Below are 25,122 nucleotides of genomic sequence, written 5' to 3'. Positions count from 1 at the left end.
ACCGTCCAACCAAGGGACAAACCAACTACAGCCATTACACCAACAAAACGCTTACTACTACTACTACTATTACCCAATGATAAAGCATTGTTATCGTTATCGTTATCGATATTTTTAATAATATTATTTGAATTTGAAGAAGTGGAGGAAGAAGAAGAAGAGTAAGTGAATGAAGAATGATCACGATCATCATCATTTTTTGACTCACCATCTTTTTGCATTGACTGATGAGACTCATGGGTACTGTTGTTGTTGCTTGTCATTTTGACAGTTGTCTTTTGAGATGTCATCTTGGAGGCGCTGGTGGAGGTGTTTTCTGTCATTTCTTGGCGATGTTCTTCTTTCATTTGACTTGTTAATTTGGCGAATTCACGTAAATGCTTCGGAAGTTGTTTGATATTGGCCGTAGAATGGCCTTCAAAGACTGTTACGGGTGGTTCTTCGTTCTCACTGCGACTACCATCGGTGCGGGGCAAAGGTTGCGATTCGGCGCCACTCTCCCAATCACTGTCGGAAGGCATGTGGAGCTTCGAACGACGTTCTTTGACACGACGAAGGAACTCATCGCCGATATCATCGGCAGCGGAGTGTCTGCGGGGAGGAGCTACGGGGACTCCAGCCTCTTGATTGATTTTCGAGATTTTTATGATTTTCTGCAGGCGTCGTTCTTCGCGCTCGGCAACTTTGTTCAACCACTCTTCGGCCATCTGCTGACGGAAACTTTCGTCTTCTGTCAGCGGGGGAAGCTGTCGCTGGCGGTAGGCTTCCCGGCTGATTCTCTGATTCAGCTGGACTCGGTTCATTTCGTCGATCAGGTGACGGCGCTCGTTTTCGAGTCGCTCGAACTCATACTTAAGTTGCTGCTCCTTGCTGGTGATGTATTGCAATTGTCTGTCATGGATCTCCCTTGGTAAAGAGGATCGCCTTTCGGGAGCTGGAGATCGTCGGGCACTGACACATGAAGTAATGGGGGTTGTGTCAATCAAAGACCGACGAGGAGGCTGCTGTGGCCGAGGGGTCTGAGCTGTTCTTCGAACGTCATAAGCTCCGTGGGTATCAAAGGTTTGGATGCTTGAAAGGTCACTTGTCGAGGCTGACATACGTGGCGCACGGATGTTGGGACGTCGTCCAAGATAGCAAATTTCGACCTCACGCTGGAAGGGCTTGCAGATATTCTCGGAGGACCCAATGTCACCGACATACTTCATCCAATCATCATGATGAAGGTGGTGACGGCTGGTGGTAGAGTCGGAGATGTTGAACATACTCTCGGCACGTCGGAATCGATCCGGACGTGGCTCCTCTACTTGGATAGGAATTTCGTGTGTTCTGGCCTGGGTTTGATGTTCGGAGTAGGTTCTTTGACGACTGTTGCTTGAAGACTCTTCCACACGAACTGGAATCTCATAGCTTCGTTGATGCTGGAGATTGGGGCGGCTACCACGTCCGCCTTCGACTCGAACCGGTATTTCATATGACCTTGGTTCCTGAGAGTATACCGGAGCAGATTGAGGACCTATATCTGTGGACTTTTCAATAACGATAGGAATTCTCATTTCCCGCCGTTGTGCTAACTTTTGCTTCGACGTACGATCAATTTCATCGGCTAGCTTCTTCATTTGTTCGCGGCGAGTTGTTTCAGTGCTCGTGGTCGATGACACATGGCTGCTTTGTATTTTGGATTCCCTTGCCACACGATTGTAATCAATCACACTCGAGGGTATGTCATTGCCATTCAAGGTCGCCGGAGGCCTACGCTTACCCGATTCCAATTCATCTTTAAGCAAATTCGAGAGCTCGTCGAATTCCTTGAAAAGTTTCTCATGTTGAAAAGCATCTGATGGCTTTTTATCTGCTGTGGATGACGACTCATTTCTGCCTCCGCCGGTGCTGGTGTTTGTGGTGTTGTTGGTGGATGCTGCCTCTTTGGCACGCTGCCCAAAATCATCGAAAGTTTTTTTGCTCGTCTTAGCATTGAACGTTCTATTTATATGACTCTCTGATGTTGAAGTGGACTTTGTTGTCATCGTCGAACTAGTTGCAGTTGTATCTGCGGTTAAGGTTGGGGGCAGTGGGGGCACTGGCGGTGCTGGCGGTGAGGACTCTACGCGACTTGGTGGTGCTGCTGCTGGTGGCGCTGTCGTTTGTGTTGTGTTTAATTTAAATGCTGACATAATATTTTCACTGTCGCCACCGTGGTGTTCTCTTGGATAGTCGTCAGTGCCGGATCGATTTGCGGTTGCCGAAGCGGGAAAGCTATACTCCAGGCCGTTTGTTGTTTTGGCTCTGGATGTTTCTGGAAAGAATGCAGGTCCCACGGACGCGGAATCAGGCTCATCACCCTCACTGATTTTCTCCCGTTTCGAATCACTCACGTCGTACAGAACTTTACCGTTTTCCACGCACTTCTTCGATTCAAACGATGACGTTTCGATATTGGAGTACCGTTTGGGTTGGGTTGCAAGCAGTTGCGAACAGAATTCCGGCCTCGAACCCATTTCGATATTTGAAAAACGTTTATCTTTTCCAGCGAAAATACTATCGAAATATTCACTTGTGGGGAATTTCATTCCCATAACCGTTTCACCACCGACTTTCATCGAATGTTCCGATTCACTTTGTTGATGCATTTCTGTGCTGCCGTGAGATTTGCTATTTTCACTTATAAACTTGCGTTCCTGAGATTGGTTGTTAACTGAACAAGGTGTTTTCGAGAAATCTGCTTCTGTTTCTAGACGAGAAGAACTTGCTCCATTGTGGGCTGTACTTGTGTTAACGGTTTTATGAATTCCGCTCTCTGTTCTCCTTGAAATATTTTCACTCGTCGATGTCATGGATGATTTTTGTTGATGTTGCTGTTGTTGTTGTTGGGTTTGATGAGTGTCTCGGATAATTGCCAACAATCGATGGTTATTCTGGTCTTCTTCATCATCATTATCATCATTTCTGTCAGCATTTCCGTTGGGATTTGATAATTGAGTTTGTGGTCGTGGCGGCAGCGGTGGTGGCGGCGGGGAATCGACTTTGTTCAGTTTGGGTGCCTCAGCGGTGTTGGCTTGATTGATAGCGTTTACCTGTTTAGTTGTGTACTCGTGATAGCCGCGACGTTCGACGAACTTCTTGTGCATGTCTAGGAGACTGTCCGCCGTGGAGTCACTTTTTACGGCGTTTCTCTGCGAGGGAGACAGGCACACCAGGACACTTGGGTCGCTCTCGGTGGGAACACCTAACCATGCGTCGTACTTTGACGGTGGCTCAGGAACCGGTGGTGGAGGTGGTGATTTGAATTTATGTCCCATCTGTGAAGCACCAGGCCTAGGTGGTACCTGGGAGAGGGTGATCACTGATGTCTTCTCTGGTTTTGCACCCATGGACAGCTGGATGTCCTGGATCTGTGGGAGATCTGGTAGCGGATAGGGCATGTCTCGAATGTTCTGTGCAACCGTTGCTAGTTCCTGAAGAACCTCCTCACCATATGGCATGGAAGCTAAAGCCTCCGTGCAGAGTGATCGAAGCTTGCGGATCGGTGGAGACTCCGTTTCGTCGCCCGAAGTGTGTGCTCCTTTGGTAGTTAGGGGTGATGATGCCTCGGATGAAGCAAGTCCAGCGGCAGTGTCGGATTCTGAAACATAAGTAGTATCCGTTGTTGTATCTATTTCATTCCAATCACAATGAGGTAATGATCCTTGATTGATGGCCGTGCATTGGCTCTGATTGGTGCTGTGCGACTGATCAGAGCCATGGCTATCGAGGGATTCTTGACGATCAAGGGCTGAAGAACTGGGACTAACAAGAGGATTAATCAAGTGTTTAGTATTGTCAAGGGCTTGACTTAGATCATGCAACGTTATGATTTTTGTTGTTGTAGTGGTGGTTGTGTTGGTGGTGGTGGTAGAGGAAGACGAACACGAAGACACAGACGCTGACGCAGACGGAGACGAAGATGACGAAGACAATAATGAGGATGATTTAGTGTCACATTTAAGTGTATGATCTGAACATGGCTGACCGATCATGAAATTTGTTTTAAAAAATCCATGATCAGTCCGATCAGTGATCGTATTCGTGTCTAACTCACTTTTTGACGAAGCTGACGACGACGCTGAAGCATTTACTATTTCACGTATGTTTTCCATATTTTTATTCGAACCGACGACGACGTTGGCGGCGGCGGTAGCGTTGGCGTTAGCGGATACCGATGGCGATGTATTGCTCGTAACGATCTGGTCGATCGCGCTGTCACAACTATTTAAATTGTTCGCAATGGAATTTTCATCAGCACTCGCCAAAGTGCCAGCGGCAGAGACATCATCAGAACTTTTGAGAGCATTTCGATCTCCTGCTTTAGTTTCTGTATTTTTGAAAATTAGTTCATCGTCAGTTTTGCACTTCTGCTTCTCGTCGTTGTCTAATTTAAGTTTTGTTGTATTTGGCAGATCATTTTTATTATTGGATGACGATAAATTTTGTTGGTTTATATTATTTTCCTGTTGGTTTTCACCGTTAACAGGTGGTGGCGGAGGTGGTTTTTCGGATGGTGGAATAAATATTTTGCGATCATTATTTTCAACTTGTTGACAGGTTGCAAACATTTCGTTAACACTATCTAGATCGATGGTTGGTGTTTGGATGCGGACGACGTCGTCTTCGCGATCGATGGAATCATCGGGTTGGCCTTGAGAATAGTCGAGTTCGAGCAAATCAGATACACTGCTGGATGCCGAATTGATGTAGACTACTTCGGCTGCCTCAGATTCGGGGGTGAGATCGGTTGACCAGGTAGAACAACTTTCTTCGATCGAACCTTGTTCGATGATCTTCGCCTCGACTACTGAGGGTGGGGAGGCTTCTTCACGGATGACGCCGGTTTTTGGAGGACGGACGTTTAGAACGTGTTTGTGTTTTCTTGAGAAATCCAAATTGCTCTTGGGATAGACTGCATTGGCTTTCTTCGGTGGATCGAGAAATACGTCATCTTCAAGATCACCTTGATGGACTGGTATTTCGACGCGATCGGAGCAGGAACTTCGTCGATCAGAATCACTTAGGTCGCTGTTCTCTTCTTTGATGCTGTCGAGGAAGTTTGGAGCGAGGAACTGCGGGAGGAAGTGTGATTCCAGAGCTGCACGGTTCTGCTGTCTACGGGTCTTATACTCCTGAGCAGATTTAGTTGACAAGTTGTCACTGCTCTCACTATCCATTGGAAGAGTCTGGATACTCACCAGCGAAGAACATGAAGGTAGATCGGGAAGATCATCGACTGCTTCAATTGTGTCTGTTTCAGATTCAGCTTCGGAAATGACTGGAGGGTTGTCAGTATCACCGGCGGAGCTAGTGTCACTCATTTCTTGTATAACCACATCATCGTCATCAAAGCTCTTGCTCTTCTTCATGAGCATTGGAATTTTCTCAGGTTGTGGTGACTCGACACGATATCCGAGGGGTTTCTCTATTTGACGAACAATTGGATGGTTGAGAACTTTCACAAAATCAGGGGATATAATTTGAAGGTCTTGCTTCACTTCAACAGCTTCAGATTGAGTTTTGTTTGGTAGCTCAATTGGAGGAAGGAAGAAAGAGCGTTTGGAAGATTTTTCTTCTGAAGATTCCTTTGGTTTTGTTTCCTCAGCTGCTGGAGGTGATATTGATCGTGGAGATTCGTTATGAATTACTGTGAGGACACTTCCTTCTGAAGATGAAATCGATTCGTCTTGAGACGTCTGATGATCAAAGGTTTGTGATGGAATATTACTTGAAGAATCTTCTCGAGCTATTTGATGCACGATTTCTTTTGGTACTGTTTGGGACTCCTCAGAAGTTTTGTTGGTTACTTTTTTGGAAGCAGTCTGCTGAGACTGAGTTTGCTGAAGATCACTCGCAAAATGCTCCCTCACAATTTGATGAACGATTTCTTTTGGTTGATCTTTGTTTGTTAATCGATTTTCGTGAGTTTTTTGATTATGATCTTCAGGTTTTGAGTTCTGAGAAGAAGGAAGATCACCTGTCGGGGATTCTTTCGAAATTTCGTGAATGATTTCTTTCATATTTTCAATTTCCGTGAGACCATATGTCGATGTCATTGTAGAACTAGATTGACGTAATTCTGCTGAATTTCTCAAGGACTGAAGATCAATTGATTTTTGTTGAGAATCTTGAGGTCTTGCCTTATATTGGGTTGCATGTGTTTCCTTTTCAACAGAAATGGGAAATCCAGTCGATTGACTGGTGAAGGATGATTGCTTCGGTTTTACCACTGACACTGGGAATGGAGTGTAAGAAGGTTCTTGGGAACAAGTTTGTGATGGTTGAGGCTTTTTCTGATCAGCTTTTTCTTCCATCAATTTCTGCGCAAATGGTGAAGCATTCGATTGAATGAGTTTTGACTCATTGCGCAATCTTTCAATATTGATTGATTTCTGCTCGAGAACTGTAGACTTCGAGTTGTATTGATCTGGGTGATGTATCTTTAAAGACGACACAGGGAAAGAAGAATCTTTGAGAGTTGTTGAATTCTTCTTTGAAGAAGATGCTTCAGTTTGTTCTTTGATCAAAGGAAATGATGGCGATCGATTTAATGTTGGATCTTCTTTTGAAATTGGATGAAGAATGACCTTAGGTTTATCTTCTTCCCTCGGTTCCTTTGATTCCGAGGGTGCTGAAGCACTTGGAAAGCTTGAATTGTTGGTATTTTTGTGGTTTGCAATATCCGTTGCTTTTAAAACCTCGTGAATTATTTCTTTTTTGGTTTCCGTTTCATTAAAAGTCGAAGACATTTTCGAACTTGTTTGATGAAATTTCGCGGAATCTCTCATAGACTGAAGATCAGCAGTCCTTGAATGGAACTCTTGAGGTCTTGGAGTATATTGAGTAGCGTGTGTTTCTTTCTCGATTGAAATCGGGAAACTTGATGGTAAAGAGTTTATATGGGAATTGTGGGTGAAATTTGCTGAATCATGTGATGACTTTGATTCGTGAGTTGTGCTTGATTCATCTCGTGAAATTTGATGAACAATAACTTTTTCTTCGTGCTTACTTGAATTTTGTGTCTTCAATTTTGTTTCTGTTTCTAATTTTGATTTTGATGCTGATTCAACATTCGTCGAAATTGGATGTACAATAACCTTTGATTCACTATCTAAAGGATTTGTTTGCTTTTCAAACTTATTTGTGTCGAAGAAACCTGGCCTGAATGATGCTTGATTTTTCATCGAAACTGGGAACGAAGTCCTTATGGGTTCGGATTGTACTTTTTCCATAAGTTCTTCTTTAGTTTTTTCCAAAACGAAGTAAGATTTCAATAATTCTGATGAAACTTCCTTAAGAATTTCATTAGCTATATTCTTCGAGGAAGTGTCGATAGTATTCATCGACTTTTCAGAATATGGAAAGACTGGTTTTCCGGAAGTTTCATTAATGATCGGATGAAGAATCACTTTTGATGGACGATTGATAGGAAAAGCTGGTATTTTAAGAGGTTCAAGATTATCCGACCTCTTGGGACTCTTTTGTGGTGATTCCACTTGACGAATAGGATGTTCCATTACTTTTGGAGACTGTTCTGCAGTTGGTTGAGCAGAATTAGTTAAATTTGATTCTGCCGGATTATCGGGCTTATTGTTATTTAACTCAAACGATTTCGACAAGTTCTCAAAACAAATCACTGGTGATCTTGACAACGGTGACGATGATGTTTGTCGAGATATTTCAGACTGTTTCGAAGAAGACTTTGTTTCTGAATGATGGTTTTCATCTTTGATTATCTCGAGAAGATTTGAATGCAAAGGATTGTCCTCACTTAACGATGGCAATGGTGATGTTTGTGTTGAATTCTCCTGGTGAATTGGTATCAAGATCACTTTCTTGGTTTTATCTGAAGGTTCCGATTGAGTTTCCTTAGTGTCCTTTTTAGAGACATTTTGTGTGAAACGATCTTTTTGATCAATATTAAGCCTTTTTTCAGCAAAATTCTCTTGAAGAACAGAGTGGTTGATAATTTTTCCTTGTTCATCAGTACTTTCTGATGGTGATCGTGGGCTTCCCTGTGCACGATCACTTGTTGGTGAAATTTGGTGAACGATCAATTTATAGTCAGTAGTTTGTGGTTGAGTATGTTTCGTTATCACTGATTCATTTGACGAATAACTCCTTTGATTTTCTTCCCTGGAAATTTGATGAACGATCACCTTCGAATTCTCATTCCTGACATTTCCAAAATCATCTTCTCTAGAAATCTGATGAATTATGGCTCTTGATGGCCCCGAAATGCTTGCAAAATTGTCGAGCATCACTTTTCTCGGTTCGTAGATTATCTGGCTCGAAGACGGTTGTCCTCGGACATTCGAAAATGATAAAGTTTGTGTTGTTGAGCTTTCTGCTGCTTTAGTTGAGGTCTGAAGAAAAGAAGTATTCGTTCTTTTAGCTTTTTTCTTTGAAAATTCTTTAGAAATTACCTTTTTTGACAAATCAACTCCATTTTTTGTTGCTCTATGACTAGTAGATGATGAAGATTGTTCTTCATGATGTGTGATTACTTGAGATTTTTTATTGGGAGGATTTGAATGACTCAGCACCGATCTTGTCGAACCATTTCGATCAATGTCCTTTTGAATGATCACTTTTGATGAATAGTCTTCTTTTGATGAAAAATGACTTGATTGACGGCTGCTGATTGACTCGATCACTTCCGTTGCACTGTCTGTACTTTTTGACCTTTGTTCCGATATGTCGCGTAATTTTTCCGATACCGATTCATTGATTCTCGTAGTTTCTATCGATTGTGTCGTTGGTGTTTCTGATTCTGTTGCAGTTGCAGTTGCCGACGATGCCGAAGCCGCCGATGGATTTTCGGCAGCCGACACTTCTGCATCCTTTGTATTAGCTGACCCCGTTTTTAAGCTATTTTTACCCGAACTAGCTTTGTCGTTGACGAATGTTTCTCTTATCACTGAATCCGCGAGCGTACTGTCTCCAATATTGAAAACAGCTCTATTCAATTGCCGATCTTCGATTTCTGTAGATTTTTTAGAATTCGAATTAGAATTAGATGAAGAAGAAGAACAAGAAGATGAAGATGAATAAAAAGAAGAGGATGAATAATTAGATTGTTTTTGTATTCTATCTTCACTACAACTAAGCGTATCTATGTCAACATTTAATGCACTTTGGTCGATTTCCTCATTGCTCAACGGTGAGCTATTAGAAGAGTCTGCTTCATCAGCATTGACAATTACGACGACATTTTTCTCTTCGAAAACAACACTTTTTTTCGCGGAGGCGTTTGTGGTGCTGGTGGTGGTGCATGAGTTCTTAACATCAGCCGGTAAATTTGGCTCAATGCCTTGCAATGTTGTTGTTGTTTTCACGATAGTTGTTGATTCGACAACTTTAGTTTCTTGTTTTACCGATGACGTACTTTTATTTTTATTTTTATTTTTATTACGATTATTATTATTATTATTATTCTTTTTACGATAATTAGGCATTTTTAATATAATTTGGAACTTTTTTCAAACCGAAAACCGTGAGTTTAACCGACGATTTATATAAAACAAAAGAATCTTTTTCTCGTTCGTTCGAATGGGGGATTTTTTCGTGAATAAATATATATAAGCTTTTTTCAACTCGATAACGTGTTGGACCGAACTGAGAGACTAGACCGGATTTAAACGAAAAAATAAATGCCCACCAAAAAATCACAAGCATAAAATTCACAGAGAGCGAGTAAACCACGAGAACGAGCGAAGAGCGAACAGATTTCGTAATTATTTTGTATCTTTTCTTTTTTATCCGAAAAATCGAAAATAACTATAAATTATTATTTAAGAAGAAACAAACAGAAAAAAGCATTAGCTATTCTTCTTCTTTAATTTAGGTACAAATTTATAAATAAATCTACACAAATACACCATCACCGAATAGCAACGAACAGCGGGCACACTTCTGTATCCAAAAGATACTTTTCTTTTTATTTCAAATATCTTTCGATTTTCTGTTTGGTGTATTTTCTAATTGAGAATGAAAATTATTTTTTTGAATTTCATCTAATCAAACTAAACGAAACGAGAACAAATAAGATACAAAAACAAATAAATTAGATGCACATCATCAACCGGCGTTTTGCGTAAATTTTGTATCTAAACATCTTTTTGTTTTGTGTATTTTTTTTGCGTAAGATAAAAACGTATCTATCTTTTTTATTATATCTACCGAACGATACGATCAGTGTCAGCTGCTTGTCACCTGAGTGAGTAAAGTGACTGTGTGAGGCGTTTTGAGTGGAATATAGATACACTAGGTAGGGTTGTTGAAGTTTAACAAAATACAAAATATATTTTGAGTACGAAACAGTGGAGAGAGAGTGAATGTATAGGGAGACAAAAACAAAACAAAAACGAAGAAAAAACACTCAAAAGATTCTTTTTTTTTTGGTTTTGAAATATGTTTTTTAAATTCAAATTAATTTCGTTTTAATTTTCTAAAATTCTAACTTAGTAGATGCACGTATGTAGAATTTTTATGTGAGAGAGGAAATATTAATTGATTTATTTTTGGCACGTTTAATAAATATTCCAAAAATGGATTGAATTTTTTTTTGTATTGAATTGAAAGTCAAAGTCATCAGAGGCGAGAATGTTTAACGTTTAAGCGAACGACTGTTTTCAAAGCGCGCAACCCTACAATTAACCTGGCGTGAGTTATAGCAACAAAAAAAGGGGGAAACACAGTTTTGCGACTGCGCTTCCGTTTCAATTAGTCGCACTTCAACTGGATACAAAAACAACAACAACAACAAACATAAAAATCATGGCGAAAAAATACAGTCTTTTTTATCGTTGTTGTTGTATTTGTTGTGTTTTAAGTTCACAGTTAATGGGTAATGTTATTATTATGGGCTGAAAGTTTGTTTGGATTAAATCGAACACTGTGGCGTATGAGTAATATTTTTGTTCGTGTTTTCCTTTTTTTGAGTTGTTTATGAGCAATGTTGTTGTTGTTGTTTTGCAATTTAGTTTAAAGGGCCGTTTTCTTTTTATTTTGTTTTTTTTTTTTAAGATACACAAACAGATAAAGGAAAAGGAGAATTTCTTCAAGAGGTTGTTGAAATTTTCATCATTGTTGCTGTTTTTATTTTATACGTCAGAAAACAAAATATTATGCAATATAATTAATTGTTATAAAGAGGTTTTACTAATTGTTGTCTTTATAGGCATGACATGCATACAGATTTTAGTTTGATTATTGTCGGTTTTCTTTTTAAGTAAAAATGATTTGACGACAGGAAGAGAAACATGAGGAAAATAGACAGATGACAAAGTAATTTGATATGAATAAATTTTATCATGTGACATGATCCGAGACTGAGATCATTTATTTAAAGATAATGTTGTTATCAGGTAGGATACAAAAAAAAAATGATAAATGTTTATTAATAGAATTGAAACCATTAAGAATTTATATGAAGTTGAGGGGAAAAGTCACATTTTTATTTTTGATGCTTTTGTGATCTTGCATATTTTTTCAGATCTTACGAATATTGATGGAAGGAGTATTAGATTTGTTTCTTACATTATTAGTTTACAAATCACACTTATATACTTAATGGGTTCAACAGTTTTGAAACATCTTTATAATTAAAAGCTCAAAAGAAAAGTTTGAGGTTAACAAATAAGAATTCCATAAGTAACTTTGTATTTAACATCACGTATCAAAGAATTGGGAACATTGATCACAACTTTTTTGAATGGTTTGAAAAGTGTAGAATTAATTGTAAATCTTTAAGAAATTGAAGTATTTGTTAAAATTTTTCCCCAAAAAATTACCATCAATGAAAATCTAGTCAAATTCTTTGCAGGGTTTTACTTTTCCATTGATTCCATAACTTCAAACGTTTTTCGAAAGCAAATCACTTTGAATGGAATTAAAGCAGCTGTGTAGATCACATCAGTCAATTAACAATTTTGTTGATTTTTATAATATATAGGAGTAGCTGCAGATTAGTGAGTCTTTACGATAAGCGATACGCAGTTTCCGATAAAGATTTGAAAACAGTCTGATGCCAAAGCATGTGTTTTTGGAAGAACATTATTTTACTCGAAATGTTAGTTAGAGGAAAATTTTGCGTATTGAAAAATCATTTTAAATGCTTTTTCAATTCCTTCAAATACAATTAAAGTTTGCAACTTCTTTAATTCTTTGAGTACTGTTTTTAAACTATTTGTTCTTGTTGAACTTAAATCGCAGCAACTTATTCTAATCGAAGACGGATTATCACGAACTTAAAAACAAGTTCTTAGAAAAATGTAATCAATATCCATACAAATTAATTTCAGATTTTCAATTTGAAATATGGATCCATATCAATATTTCGAGTGAAATTGAAATGTAGAACCTAGTTGAAAATCTTTTTGGAATCAAATTTTTCTCTACAACCCAAGAACTTTAGAATTAATCTATGTACATATGTAGACAAAAAAATGTTAAGCACCAACAAATACGGTATTTCAAAAATCACTGCATTAATTTTAAACCTTAATTGCCACACCTTAAACACTCCACATAGCGGCGACACAGGGTAACTCATTACCCTACGTTTAAAAACCCAATTTAACAAAAAGTGCCGAAGAGTTCATCAACATTTCTCATTGTTTTAGTTAGTTAACTTAAACTCAATTTAATAAAAAGCCATATTTATATTGATCAGCGGTTATGGTCACACTGGTGTAATTTATTATACCGCAGACCGAGGAAGCCAACGTTTAAAGCGCTACCATAGATTTTGTTGGCTAACTTTGTACTTAGCAAAATTAGTCCTCAAACTTGCCTACCACTAGCAGATATTATTTGTTGTATTTTAATTTGAATTTGAAAGGTTTAAGACCTCCATTTAAACCTGAGTTAACCAATTATCCATGTGGCCGCTAAGGGTTAATAGTGTTAACTTGTTATTAATAGGGTTAACTTTGTCAAAAGACAAAAAATTTTAATCTATTTTTATAAATTTTTGTTATGTAATGAAAAAAACCATTTTTCATTTCAAAATCTAATTGGAATTTCCAAAATAAGTTTAAACTTTCTTTCACTTTAGTATTTCTTAAATACTCCATGAGACTTTTTTCTTAAGAGCAAGGTCATACGATTATTTAAAAATGTCTCATCGATTTCAATGCTAATGTTTGAACAGCAGGCTCATTAAAATGAGATAATATTGCAAATACAAAATTTGAAAAAAAGTACTTCTTGGATTAAAAATAAATAAGTTTTTTGTTTTGGAATTTGTGTTTTTGTTCATAAAAGGGGTTTCCAATCAGAGGTTTTATTTTGAATGGCTTGCTATTTGGGATGGCATCATAATCCTTTACTTTAAAACTTTAAGCAACGCTGTTATTAAAAACAACTGTTAAAATTAATTTAAAAAAGAGGCGACCCACACTGAAAATTTCCCGTCCCGTCTGTCAATTTGTCTTGCTTAAAAGTTTGTGTATCAATTTTTACCAAATTTGTAAATTTTATTTTTTTTATGAAAAAACGGATTGTTGGATTTTTATATAAAAATTACTGAATATCAAAAACAATATTTTCTGTGAAATAAAATAAGTTTGAAGCCAATATTTTTAATTTTTAAAAAGCTATTTAAGTCGAAAGTAAATTTTTACCAATTTTTGTTAAATTTTTTTTAGGTTTTTAATTTTTTGTACAAAAACTGTCAATTCGTTTTTTTTTTCAAAATTTTACTGAATGTTGAAAATAATATTTCTTATAGGATAAAATTAGTTTGAAGCCAATACCTACAATTCAATCAATTTTTACCAACTTTTATACATTTTTTTTAGGTTTTTATTTTTTTGTAAAAAAAACTGTCAATTCGATTTTTTCTCAAAATTTGTTCTACTATTTAAAACAATATTTCTTACAAGTAAAAATTATTAAGAAACTATTATCTCAAATTTTTAAAAAGATGTTTGAGTCGTAAATCATTGTTTACCAACTTTTGTTGATTTTTTCCGGTTTTTAATTTTTTGTAAAAAAAACTGTCAATTCTATTTTTCTCAACATTCTTCAGAATGTAAAAAACAATATTTCTTATTAGATAAAATAAGATAGAAGCCCAAATTTCAAGTTTTTGAAAAGATATTCGAATCGATATTCAGTTTTTAATAATTTTGAGTATTGTTTTTTTGGATTTTTATTTTTTTATAAAAAAAAAACTGTCAATTCGATTTTCCTCAAAATTTTATCAGATGTCAAAAACATGATTCTTCGTTGAACAAAATTATTTTGGATATGAAATCATATTTTAGTCTTACAATTTTGAAGGTGACACATTTTTTTTTAGTTTTTTTGATTTATAAAAAAAAACGTTAAATAGATTTTTTTTCGAAAATTTTTCTTGCATCGTTCTGCCTTATTATCTGTACAACAAAATTTATTTGAAATCGATATCTCTTCTGGTTCTTGAGCTGTGGTTAACGAACTTACGCACACACGCACGCACAGACATCTTTCTAAAAATCTTTTATTTCGACTCTAGGGACCTTGAAACGTCGAGAAATGTCAAAATTTTCAATTTGACAAATAGGACCCATTACAATAACTTCCTATGGGAATACTTTACAATCACAGTTAGCACACCAAAGAGTTTTTGGGTCGCTTAAGTGAAACTTGTGTAAAAAAATGACATTTAAGGAAAATTAAGTAAAGAGTAAAAAAAATTGTAGAAGAATATAAGTAAGAATATCTAAAAATATTATTGCTGCTAACCCAGGATTGTTGATTTTTCATCGATCTTTGGAATTAGGCATTTCACTAAAGATGTGAAACTATCTGGGAAGCTATTTGGCACTCGATGGTGGAACGGACCTGGATGTCACCAGAAAAATAAAAAAACCCGTGGTGCATTCAGAATGCTTTCTAAAGTATGTAACCCCAGAAAAATAGCGCTCCGTACCAAGTTAAAATTGTTTAATTCCAACGTAAAATCCGTGCTGCTATATGCTTGCGAAACGTGAAAGTGCTGTGATGACATTTCGAGAATGTTCTTCTTCAACCGCTGTCTACGTTACATCCTGAACATCCGGTGGCCACAAACCATATCTAACGATGAACTGTGGCTCAGGACTGGGCAAACAAAAGGATTGGTCATGCATTAAGGAAGCCGGACGACAACATAGCAAAGCAGTGCTTTCAATGGAATCCTCAAGGTAGAAGGCGGCCTGGAAGGCCAATAGAAACATGGAGATCATCTGTCATGAAGGAAGCTCGGTCCCAGAACTTGGAGACGTGGCCCCAGCTGAAGTATATTGCTAGGAATAGAGAGAGATGGTAGGAACTAGTTACCGCCCTATGCTCCAAGAGGAGTTAAAGTGCTGCTACTAGCAGCCGGAAACGAAGAAGAAGAAATATTTATTTCGTGAAGTTATTGAGGATGTGTATCAACAAATGTGCTAACTAGTCCAGAATTATAAAATAAAGAGATACAGATATGCTAACGTATTTCCATGGCTTACATTTGTTTGATTTCGGCTTTGGTTGATATAGTTACAATAAGAATAAAAAAGAGGCTTGGATGCAACCCTCACTGATAACAGCCCATCCTATTTTTCTATTTATCTTGGTAAAACTTTAACAAAATATTTTGACACATTTTTGTGTGAGATGAAAAAAAAAATACCACTATCAATTGTTTGTAGGTTTTTGTTATAAAAGTATTCACTTGAATTTTTTCTAAAAAATAACTTTAAATTACCACCAATATTTTGCATATAATGAAAAATGAAGCATTAACGAGATTTTTTTTAGTAGAAAACCAAATTTTACAAATGTTCGTACTATTTCTTGAAAGTTATTATTTCTTATTTAGAGATTTCTCTTTACTTTCATTTATTTACGAGATATGGAGAATCGAACTTCAGTTGTTACCAATTTTGTATACTATGTTCGGTTGATTTCTATTTCTATCAAAAAACTGATTGTTTTATTGATACAAATTTGACTGAATGTTGAAAACAATATTTTTTAATAAGAAAAACCCAGTTTGAAGCCAATATTTTTAATTTTTCAAAAGATATTCAAGTCGAAAATCAATGTTTACAAACTTTTAGCAATTATTATTTTTCGGTTTTTAACTTCCTAAAGGAAGTTATTGTAATTGGTCCGATTTGTCAAATTGAAAATTTTGGCATTTCTCGACATTTCAAGGTCCCTAGAGTCGAAATAAAAGATTTTTAGAAATAAGTCTGTGCCTGAGTGTGTAAAACACGTTCGTACGTCCGTTTGTTCGCGACGTTTTTTCGTCGTCCTAGTTCAAGAACCAGAAGAGAAATCGACTTCAAATAAATATTGTCATACAGATAATAATGCAGAAAGATGCAAAAAGTTCTCTCAAGAAAATGGCGTGGGTGTTTTTTTTTACCATATCAGTTTAAAAAAAGGAGAAGGCTAAGCCTAAATATCTCATGAACTAAAAACGCTAGAGATTTGAATTAAATTTCAATTTTTTTCTATAAAATAATGTTTTGCAAAGAAAAATAACGGTTTTAACATCTGGTATGATTTTTAAAAAACTCGAATTGACAGTTTTTAAAAAAATAAAAACCTAAAAAAAACATTACATGAATTTCGACTCAAATATCTTTCCAAAAATTCTAGATTATGGCTTTCAACGTATGTTATCTTATAAGCAATATTGTTTTTAATATTCGGTACAATTTTGAGAAAAACTGAATTGACAGTTTTTTTTAATAAAAACTTAAAAAAAAATTAACAAAAGTTGGTAAAAATTGATTTTCGACTCAAATAGCTCTTCAAAACTTTAAGATATTGGCTTAAAACTACTTTTATCTTTTAAAAACCATTGTTGTCAACATTCTGGAAAATTTCTTAGACGATCGAATCGACAATTTTTTTACAAAAAATAAAAACTTAACAAAAAAAACTTGGTAAAAATTTACTTTACTCAAATAGCTTGTTAGAAATTAAAAATATTATCTTCAAACTTTTTTTTCAGTTATCAGTGAGGATCGCCTCCCAGCCTCTTATTTGTAAAAGTAATTGTAAATTCGATTTTTCACAAAATTTTACTGAATGTAAATATTTTGGATGAATAATCATTTTTTGTTTGTAAAATATCGGGATGACAATTATTTTTTGTAGTTTAAGAAAAAACAGCTAATTATTTTCTTTCAAAATTATATTAGTGTGGTAGTTTCGACTTTGAAAAGTCGAGAAATGTCAGAATTTTGAATTTGTAAATCGGACAATTTGACAATATTGATCGATTTCTCTTTACAAAGAAAGAAGTTGTACAATATCAAAATGAAACATCTCAAAACTTAAACACTTTACTATTTTTCACATGAAAAGACATTTTCCCAAATCGGACTCTGACATAGTAAGCTTCTTTTTTTTAATGACGATCAGTTGCGAAACAGTCACAAAATTATTTCCAAATATTAATTAAATTAAATTGGGTGGCGCAACAGTCCGTTGTGAACCAGGGCCTAGTGACTTACAACTCTCAACCATTCCTGTGTGCGAGTACTGTTGTCAGGAATGGAAGGGACCTACAATTTTAGGCCGAATCCGAAAGGCTAATTTGAGAAAGCACTTTTTCATGACAAGAATTAGTCTTGAAGGATTTGTCAATTCCTCGCAAGAGGCAGTACCCGCGAAAATTAATTTATTTTAATTAAGGTGGCACAGGCAGGGATTGAACCCAAGACCCCTTGCATGACAGTCCAACGCACTAACCATCATGCCACGGGCACTACTACCAAATATTAAGTAGATAAAAATCTCGTTAATATTTATTTAAGAACCTCAATAACTTTTCATTAATAGCTTATTACCAAAAAAGATTGAGCTCTAAGCGATTTCTTCTTCTATCTCAGAAGCTCTTAAACTTATTAAAATTGTTAAAATCAAAAGATTTCGCACATTAAATGATTTTCAATCATGTTAATAGTTATATATATAAACAAGTTTAAACCTGAAAACTTAGTTTTATGCTACATTGATGAGAAAGAAAAATGTTTCACTACCATTTAAGCATAAGAAGACTTTGAACCAGAGTTTAAAAAATGTCGAACCCAAAAAACTTTCCAAAGAAACTACACCAACTCTACAAAATATTGTTAAACAGAAATTGTTTCAAAAGCCAATTTCTGCTATATTCGAAACTTTCCAATACAAGTTTTAAAAATTTATGAATATCTTACAACTAAAACATTCTGTTTTTCAACCAAGAAGAAAGGCATTAAAATAATAAAATACGTTAGTTTTATTACTTTAATTAGAAATAATAAATGTATTTCCCTTCTTTAAATTATTCTGTTCATTTTGTTTGTTTTATTAAACGACATCAATTGATAATAATAAACAATAAAAACAAATCTTGTCAAGTAAGATTCTGACATAAAGTAGACACATATAACTTGATGTAGGTAAGATCACAACAATTCAATAAAACAATATCTTTAAAAATAGAAATGATCAAAAGAACAATACTTCTTTGAAATAAATACATTTGAACGTTCGTGCATAGTAAATTATTTTCCAATGCAAATAAGTTTATTATAATAATAAATGATTATAATTAATAATCTTTATGTCAAACGAATAAAACTGAACAAAGATTTAATTTTAAATCCGTGTTAATTTATGGGAATTTAGAAAGAACTTATGAATAACCAATCATTGAAAAACGGAGGCGTCCCGCCCTCAACTCTCTAAAAGATCAACTTAAAATGTAAACATTTATTAATTCTTCTATCAACAATTTTTTGTTTTCTTAAACGAAATTCTTATCGAAATTTCTTATCACAACAGACAAGAAACAATTAAACTTACATCTATATACTTTTTTCATGTTTTAAAACACGAGAACCAGTCTATATTTGATATCGTTGCGTCTGTTATCAGTCTTTGGGTCTGGCGCCTAACCCTTTAAATTCAAGTCCAATGATACAAAAAATTTACTAATTATGACTCATTTCCCAAAAAGAAAACCAAAACAAAACAATATTGGCTTCAAAACAAAAACAGCTTCCTAATTAGTTGTTTTCATTTCAATCAAGGTCATAGAAGATCTTGAATCAGTTGATGTGTCAATCAATTCTGAACAACCCAAAGTCAAGACTCGAGTCTTTTTTCCTCTTACAGCAAAACTTAAAAAAAACATTCCTCTCTCTCACATTTTGGGAAAACATACGATCAAATTTTTGAAGTACACGAAAAGTGTTTTAGAGTTGATTAAATATTTTGTTAACTTTAATCACTCTATGTTTATTTTTCTTGATTTTTGTTTTGCTTATGTCTCCTCTAAGAGTCTTTATATTTATGCGTGAAGATTATGATCTCAGCCTTTTAAAAGGTATTTTCAATTTCTTGAATGTTTGTTTTATTTTTCTTTCCTTTCATTGTAAAATGATGAAGCACTGTAATTTATACGAATATTAACTAAAATAATATTAATTTATTAGGAACGAAAAAAAACAACAAAAACACCACAAATCGTATCAAATGCTAACCGAATACTGGGCTACTGATGAGCTAAGCTCTTGATCGGTTACCGCAAATATTAAGGGGCTATCCGATCCGACTACAATCGATCACACTTCGTTTGGGTTTTGAGTTTTTTGAGAGTGTATATTTTTGTTGTATCTGTACATCCGCCATTACCAATACTTTTAACTAAAAGGTGCAAAATACTAACAAGCAAAATATAATATAATAGTTTAAACAAATACCCAAAAAAATAAAACTAAACAAAATATACAGATACAATCATTAGACCACTTTCGATTACGCAAAAAGCTTAATAAAAATAGTATCGTTGTTATCAAATTCAATTGCTGAATTGTTGGCGGTGATGTCAAAAGTATCAACAAAAAGCTTGTAAACAATAGAGACTGTGTTATCTATCGTTGATATTGTGTATGATTGGACAATAAAAGAAGAATTTTATTTTAAAATAAACTTTCAATTACATCAATTTAAAAAAAGTACAGTGGGACAGATTAAATTAGAATTTCGGGAAAAGGCTATGATCACAGAAAATTATAAATTTTAAGTAGAAGTTTTTTTTGTGGTTATAAACGGAGTGATCTTTAGATTCTGTCAGTAAAGGAAAAGCTTTGAGTTGAGGTTTTTTTAATTTCCAAAAGACTTGTAGTTGAGTGATTTTTAAAAATCTTAATTTTTAAAAAAAATTATTTGTTCAAATCATTTCTACTCAGAAACACATAAATCGAAAAAGTCTATAGTTTTTTAATAATTTTCAAAATAGAAAAGTTGACCTATTTTACTCCCCCTCCCCTTCTTAATGACAAAGTGAGTCAGAGTGTGGTCAAGCATTGTACATTCATGCAGTACGGCTTAGGAATAATCTCTAAACTAAGAATTGCCACCGAACGTTAATGATAAGTATTCCTGGATGTATGACTATTGTGTTCAAATTTCTTTAGGGATGGAATGAGAGTAGCTTTTTCACGGGAGCATAATAAATTTTAATAAGGTCCAACGATGTTTTTGCCACTTTTTCTTTTTAATACTGCCCAAAAGTCCTAAGACAAATATATGACAAATCAGTAGTGAACAATTTACGGAGCAATGACTAGAATCCCTGTCGAACTTCTCCGTTTGTCGGAGTGACGATGTAGAATGCTAGCTTGGAAAAGATCTCACCTATGTGTTTGATGTCAAAACAGTCATGTGACTTCCTCAACGTCGTATTAGAAAGAATTGCGCAAAACTCAACTGTCAACACTAGAGGTAATATCTTTCAATGGTTCATCCAATTACTTGAATTTTTTTTATTATGCACTCACTAAAAGGGTGTGGAGCAATATTCATTCAATTCTTTTGCTTCACTTTTAAAACAAAATGTTTTGAAAATTCAGTGAGAAGAAATCTTTTATACCCTTATAATGATTAAACACAGTGGGAGCAGTTGGGAAAGGAGGATAGGAGTTTTGAATGTCTGCACATTGTAATGAGTGGAAAATATTGAGCCTGGTAAAGCATTCCACATTCGTGTACTGCGGCTAAGGAAAGAATCTCTGTACTTAAAAGTACGTTCGAAATTGGGCATTCCTAGCAGTACGAGTATTACGATTGAATTGTTTAGGGGAGAAATGCAACTGGCTATTTCAATAGAGTATTGTTATAAAGGTCACGATAAAACAATAACAGGCATGACACCTTGCGGCGGTGTTCAAAACAAGCAAATGCTTCTGAAAGAGAACGATCTCCAATCATTTTTAGAGTTTTTTTTTCAATTCTATCCAGAAGACACAAGTACGTTATTAGAGCACCAGCCCAAATATGATAGTTATACTCAAGTTTTGGACGAATAAAAGCTAAATAAAAAAGAGGCTGGGATGCGACCCACACTGATAACTTCCCATCCCGTCTGTCGATTTGTCTTGCTTAAAAGTTTGTCTATATGTACTCGTTGTACTCGTATCAATTTTTACCAAATTTGCGTACTATTTTTTGTAGATTTTATTTCTTATGAAAAAACGGACTTTTGGATTTTTATATAAAAATTACTGAATATCGAAAACAATATTTTCTAAAAAATAAAATAAGTTTCAAGCCAATATTTTTAAGTTTTGAAAAGCTATTTGAGTCTAAAGTAAATTTTTACGAAGTTTTAGTATTGTTTTTTTTAGAGTTTTATTTTTTGTAAAAAAAAAACTGTCAATTCGATTTTTTAAAAATTTTACCAAATGTTGAAATCAATATTTCTTATGAGATAAAATTACTTTGAAGCCAATATTTAAAATTTTTAAAGAGATATTTGAGTTGAAAATCAATTTTTACCAACTTTTATACATTTTTTTTTAGTTTTTTATTTTTTGTAAAAAAACTGTCAATTCGATTTTTTTTAAACTTTAACTGAATGTTGACAACAAGATTTTTTGAAAGATAAAAGTAAATTAAAGCCAATATCTCAAAGTTTTGAAAAGATATTTGAGTCGAAAATCAATTTTTACCAACTTTTATAAATTTTTTTTTATTTTTTTATTTTTTGTAAAAAAACTGTCAATTCGATTTTTTTCAAACTTTAACTGAATGTTGACAACAAAATTTTTTGAAAGATAAAAGTAAATTAAAGCCAATATCTCAAAGTTTTGAAAAGATATTTGAGTCGAAAATCAATTTTTACCAACTTTTATACATTTTTTTTTAGGTTTTTATTTTTTGTAAAAAAACTGTCAATTCGATTTTTTTCAAACTTTAACCGAATGTTGACAACAAGGTTTTTTGAAAGATAAAAGTAAATTAAAGCCAATATCTCAAAGTTTTGAAAAGATATTTGAGTCGAAAATCAATTTTTACCAACTTTTATAAATTTTTTTTTAGTTTTTTATTTTTTATAAAAAAACTGTCCATTCGATTTTTTTCAAGCTTTAACCGAATGTTGACAACAATATTTTTTGAAAGATAAAAGTAAATTGAAGCCAATATCTTAAAGTTTTGAAAAGATATTTGAGTCGAAAATCAATTTTTACCAACTTTTATAATTTTTTTTTTAGGTTTTTATTTTTTGTAAAAAAACTGGCAATTCGATTTTTTTCAAACTTTAACCGAATGTTGACAACAAGATTTTTTGAAAGATAAAAGTAAATTAAAGCCTATATCTCAAAGTTTTGAAAAGATATTTGAGTCGAAAATCAATTTTTACCAACTTTTATAAATTTTTTTTTAGTTTTTTATTTTTTGTAAAAAAACTGTCAATTCGATTTTTTTCAAACTTTAACTGAATGTTGACAACAAGATTTTTTGAAAGATAAAAGTAAATTAAAGCCAATATCTCAAAGTTTTGAAAAGATATTTGAGTCGAAAATCAATTTTTACCAACTTTTATAAATTTTTTTTTAGGTTTTTATTTTTTGTAAAAAAAACTGTCAATTCGATTTTTCTCAACATTTTTAAAAATGTTGAAAACAATATTTCCTATAAGATAAAATAAGCTTGAAGCCTAAATTTCAAGGTTTTGAAAAGATATTTGAATCGATATTCTATTTTTACGAACTTTGAGTAATGTTTTTTTTAGATTTTTATTTTTTATAAAAAAACTGTCAATTAGATTTTTCTCAAAATTTTATCAGATGTCAAAAACATTATTCTTCGTTGCACAAAATTGTTTTAGAGATGAAATCATATTTCAGTCGTAAAATTTTGGAGGTGACAAATTTTTTTTTTCAGTTTTATTGATTTTTAAAAAAAACCGTTATATTGATTTTTTTAAAAAAATATACCTGTTTGGTATCACGTTACAATCTATTATATAAAATTTATTTCAAGTCTCTAGCGTTTTTGGTTCGTAAGATATTAAGGGTTATCCAAAATTTTCACCTTTTTTTCAAACTGCTATGGTAAAAAAACCACCCACGCAATTTTCTTGAGAGCCCTTTCTGCATCTTTCTGCCTTATTATCTGTATAATAAAATTTATTTGAAGTCGATACCTCTTCTGGTTCTTGAGCTATGGACGACGAAAAAAACGTCGCGAACGTACGGACGTACGGACGTACGGACGTACGGACGTACGGACGTACAAACGTACGTACACACGCACGCACAGACATCTTTCTAAAAATCTTTTATTTCGACTCTAGGGACCTTGAAACGTCGAGAAATGTCAAAATTTTCAATTTGACAAATCGGACCCATTACAATAACTTCCTATGGGAAGTTAATAAAACCTAAACACTCTTGGCGATTTTGTGATGCAAATTCTTGGATCCGCCTATGATTCTGATATATTTGGATAATCAAAGCGTGATGTCAGTGGTACATTAAGACTGAAGCGAAGAAGATATAAAGGTCAATGAGGGCAGGACCAAGTATATGCTCTCATCAAAAAAGGACGTTGCCTAACGAAGTCTTGGACAAAACGTCACATAAGACAGCTAAAACTTTGAGGTATTTGAGGACTTTGCCTACCTAGGTACCGCTACAAATTCAGACAACTACACCAACGCTGAAATCAAACAAGAAATAACTCTTGCAAATCGATGCCTCTTTGGACTTCGAAGGCAATTAAGTAGTAAAGTTTTCCCTGGAGCATCTAAAACTACAATCTTTAAGACGTTCATCAGCTCGGTTGTCATTTATGGCGCTAAGGCCTGAACACCTGTTAAAGAAAACTTCTTAGAATGCTTTTATAAAATTATCCTTTTTGTGATTTTTGGTTCCGTTTACATATAGATGGAGAGTGAAGGAGAAGACAAAACGACAAATTGGTCGAAATAATAAAGGTCGAACGGTCTTCGAATCCAATCCGGTGAGAGGGTGCAGAAGAGGAAAACTGAGTTGCTGGTCGAAAATAAACTTCTTTCATCACCTCAAAAAACTCAAGCATCATGCTATTTTTCTATTGTAAGTAAGAACTTGTTACTGTTTCGAGAATAAAGACGTGTTCTGTTCAGTTTCTTTGACGGAAATGTCACTCTTGGATACTAGCAAAGGCGGCAAAACACAGTGTCAAGTTTTCGACTCATTAAATTCTATACGATTTTTCTCCATTAAACAGTGCTCTAACAAAAAGAATATGGGAGATAAGACAGAGCCTTGGGGAACACCAGCGATTATTTTATGGGTGTCGGACTTAAACCAATTAAATTCGACTTGTTTAAAACAATCCAAAAAACCGTTTATTATCCAACAAAAGATGCTCTTTTAAGTAAATGTCCCTTGTAGAGTTTTTTTTAATGAAATCTTTTAAAATGGTAAAGGGAAAAATTATTTTTTAAAAATGCTAAAATAACTTCGAAAGAGGATCGATTCAAAGAAAAGGTGACTATCAGCTAAGTTCCCAAAATCGAGTGAAATGACAATGAAATCTAAATTGAAAATCAAGTAGAAATGTTTTAAGGGTTCTATCATTCGATCGATTTCAAAACATCAAATACTTTCCGAAAACACCTTAAGTAAACAATTTTATTCATAGTCATAATGTCTATAATTTCTTATATTTTATTTGTTTTGTTCATTTTTAATAAAATAAATATTAAATATGAGTATTTTGTGTGTTGATGTGCACTGTCACTACACATTTGCACATTTGCTACAGATTTGCGGATATTTGCAAAAAGCAGTTTCCAAATATCAAAAACGT

The 25,122-nt window shown here is 34.3% G+C and overlaps 2 protein-coding genes across 15 annotated transcripts in view; both read right to left on the bottom strand.

Annotated features, from left to right (window-relative positions):
* Nucleotides 1-25,122, bottom strand: part of LOC129952848 (sorbin and SH3 domain-containing protein 1) — a 360,372-nt gene that overhangs the window by 191,763 nt on the left and 143,487 nt on the right. For 8 of the 14 annotated variants that reach the window (XM_056065708.1, XM_056065713.1, XM_056065714.1 and 5 more), the window contains exon 1: nt 209-8,546. The exons of 2 other annotated variants lie outside the window; for them this stretch is intronic. In XM_056065708.1, coding sequence (XP_055921683.1) covers nt 209-8,285 — 8,077 coding nt within the window. In that variant the 5' untranslated portion in view covers nt 8,286-8,546. Of the gene's footprint in view, nt 1-208; nt 8,547-25,122 lie in introns of those variants that run through there. 4 more of the 14 variants (XM_056065716.1, XM_056065715.1, XM_056065711.1 and 1 more) reach the window with 3 other exon arrangements.
* Nucleotides 8,306-9,482, bottom strand: LOC129950370 (uncharacterized protein DDB_G0280205-like). The gene is made up of 3 exons (XM_056062313.1): nt 9,470-9,482; nt 8,451-9,391; nt 8,306-8,377 (listed from the first exon to the last, which is right to left on the bottom strand). The coding sequence occupies exons 1-3, from the start codon at nt 9,480-9,482 to the stop codon at nt 8,306-8,308; spliced, it is 1,026 nt and encodes a 341-aa protein (XP_055918288.1).

This window comes from Eupeodes corollae, chromosome 3, assembly GCF_945859685.1.
Source record: "Eupeodes corollae chromosome 3, idEupCoro1.1, whole genome shotgun sequence".
NCBI lineage: Eukaryota > Metazoa > Arthropoda > Insecta > Diptera > Syrphidae > Eupeodes > Eupeodes corollae.
Note: the sequence above shows the minus strand (reverse complement) of the source record. Positions and strands in the feature narration are given on the sequence as shown.

Coding starts and splice junctions, on each gene's coding strand:
- LOC129950370 (XM_056062313.1), bottom strand. Junction 8,378..8,450: donor GAGTTGATTTGTCAAAAAAG/GTAATTTCTAAA, acceptor CCTCAACTAAAG/CAGCAGAAAGCTCAACAACA.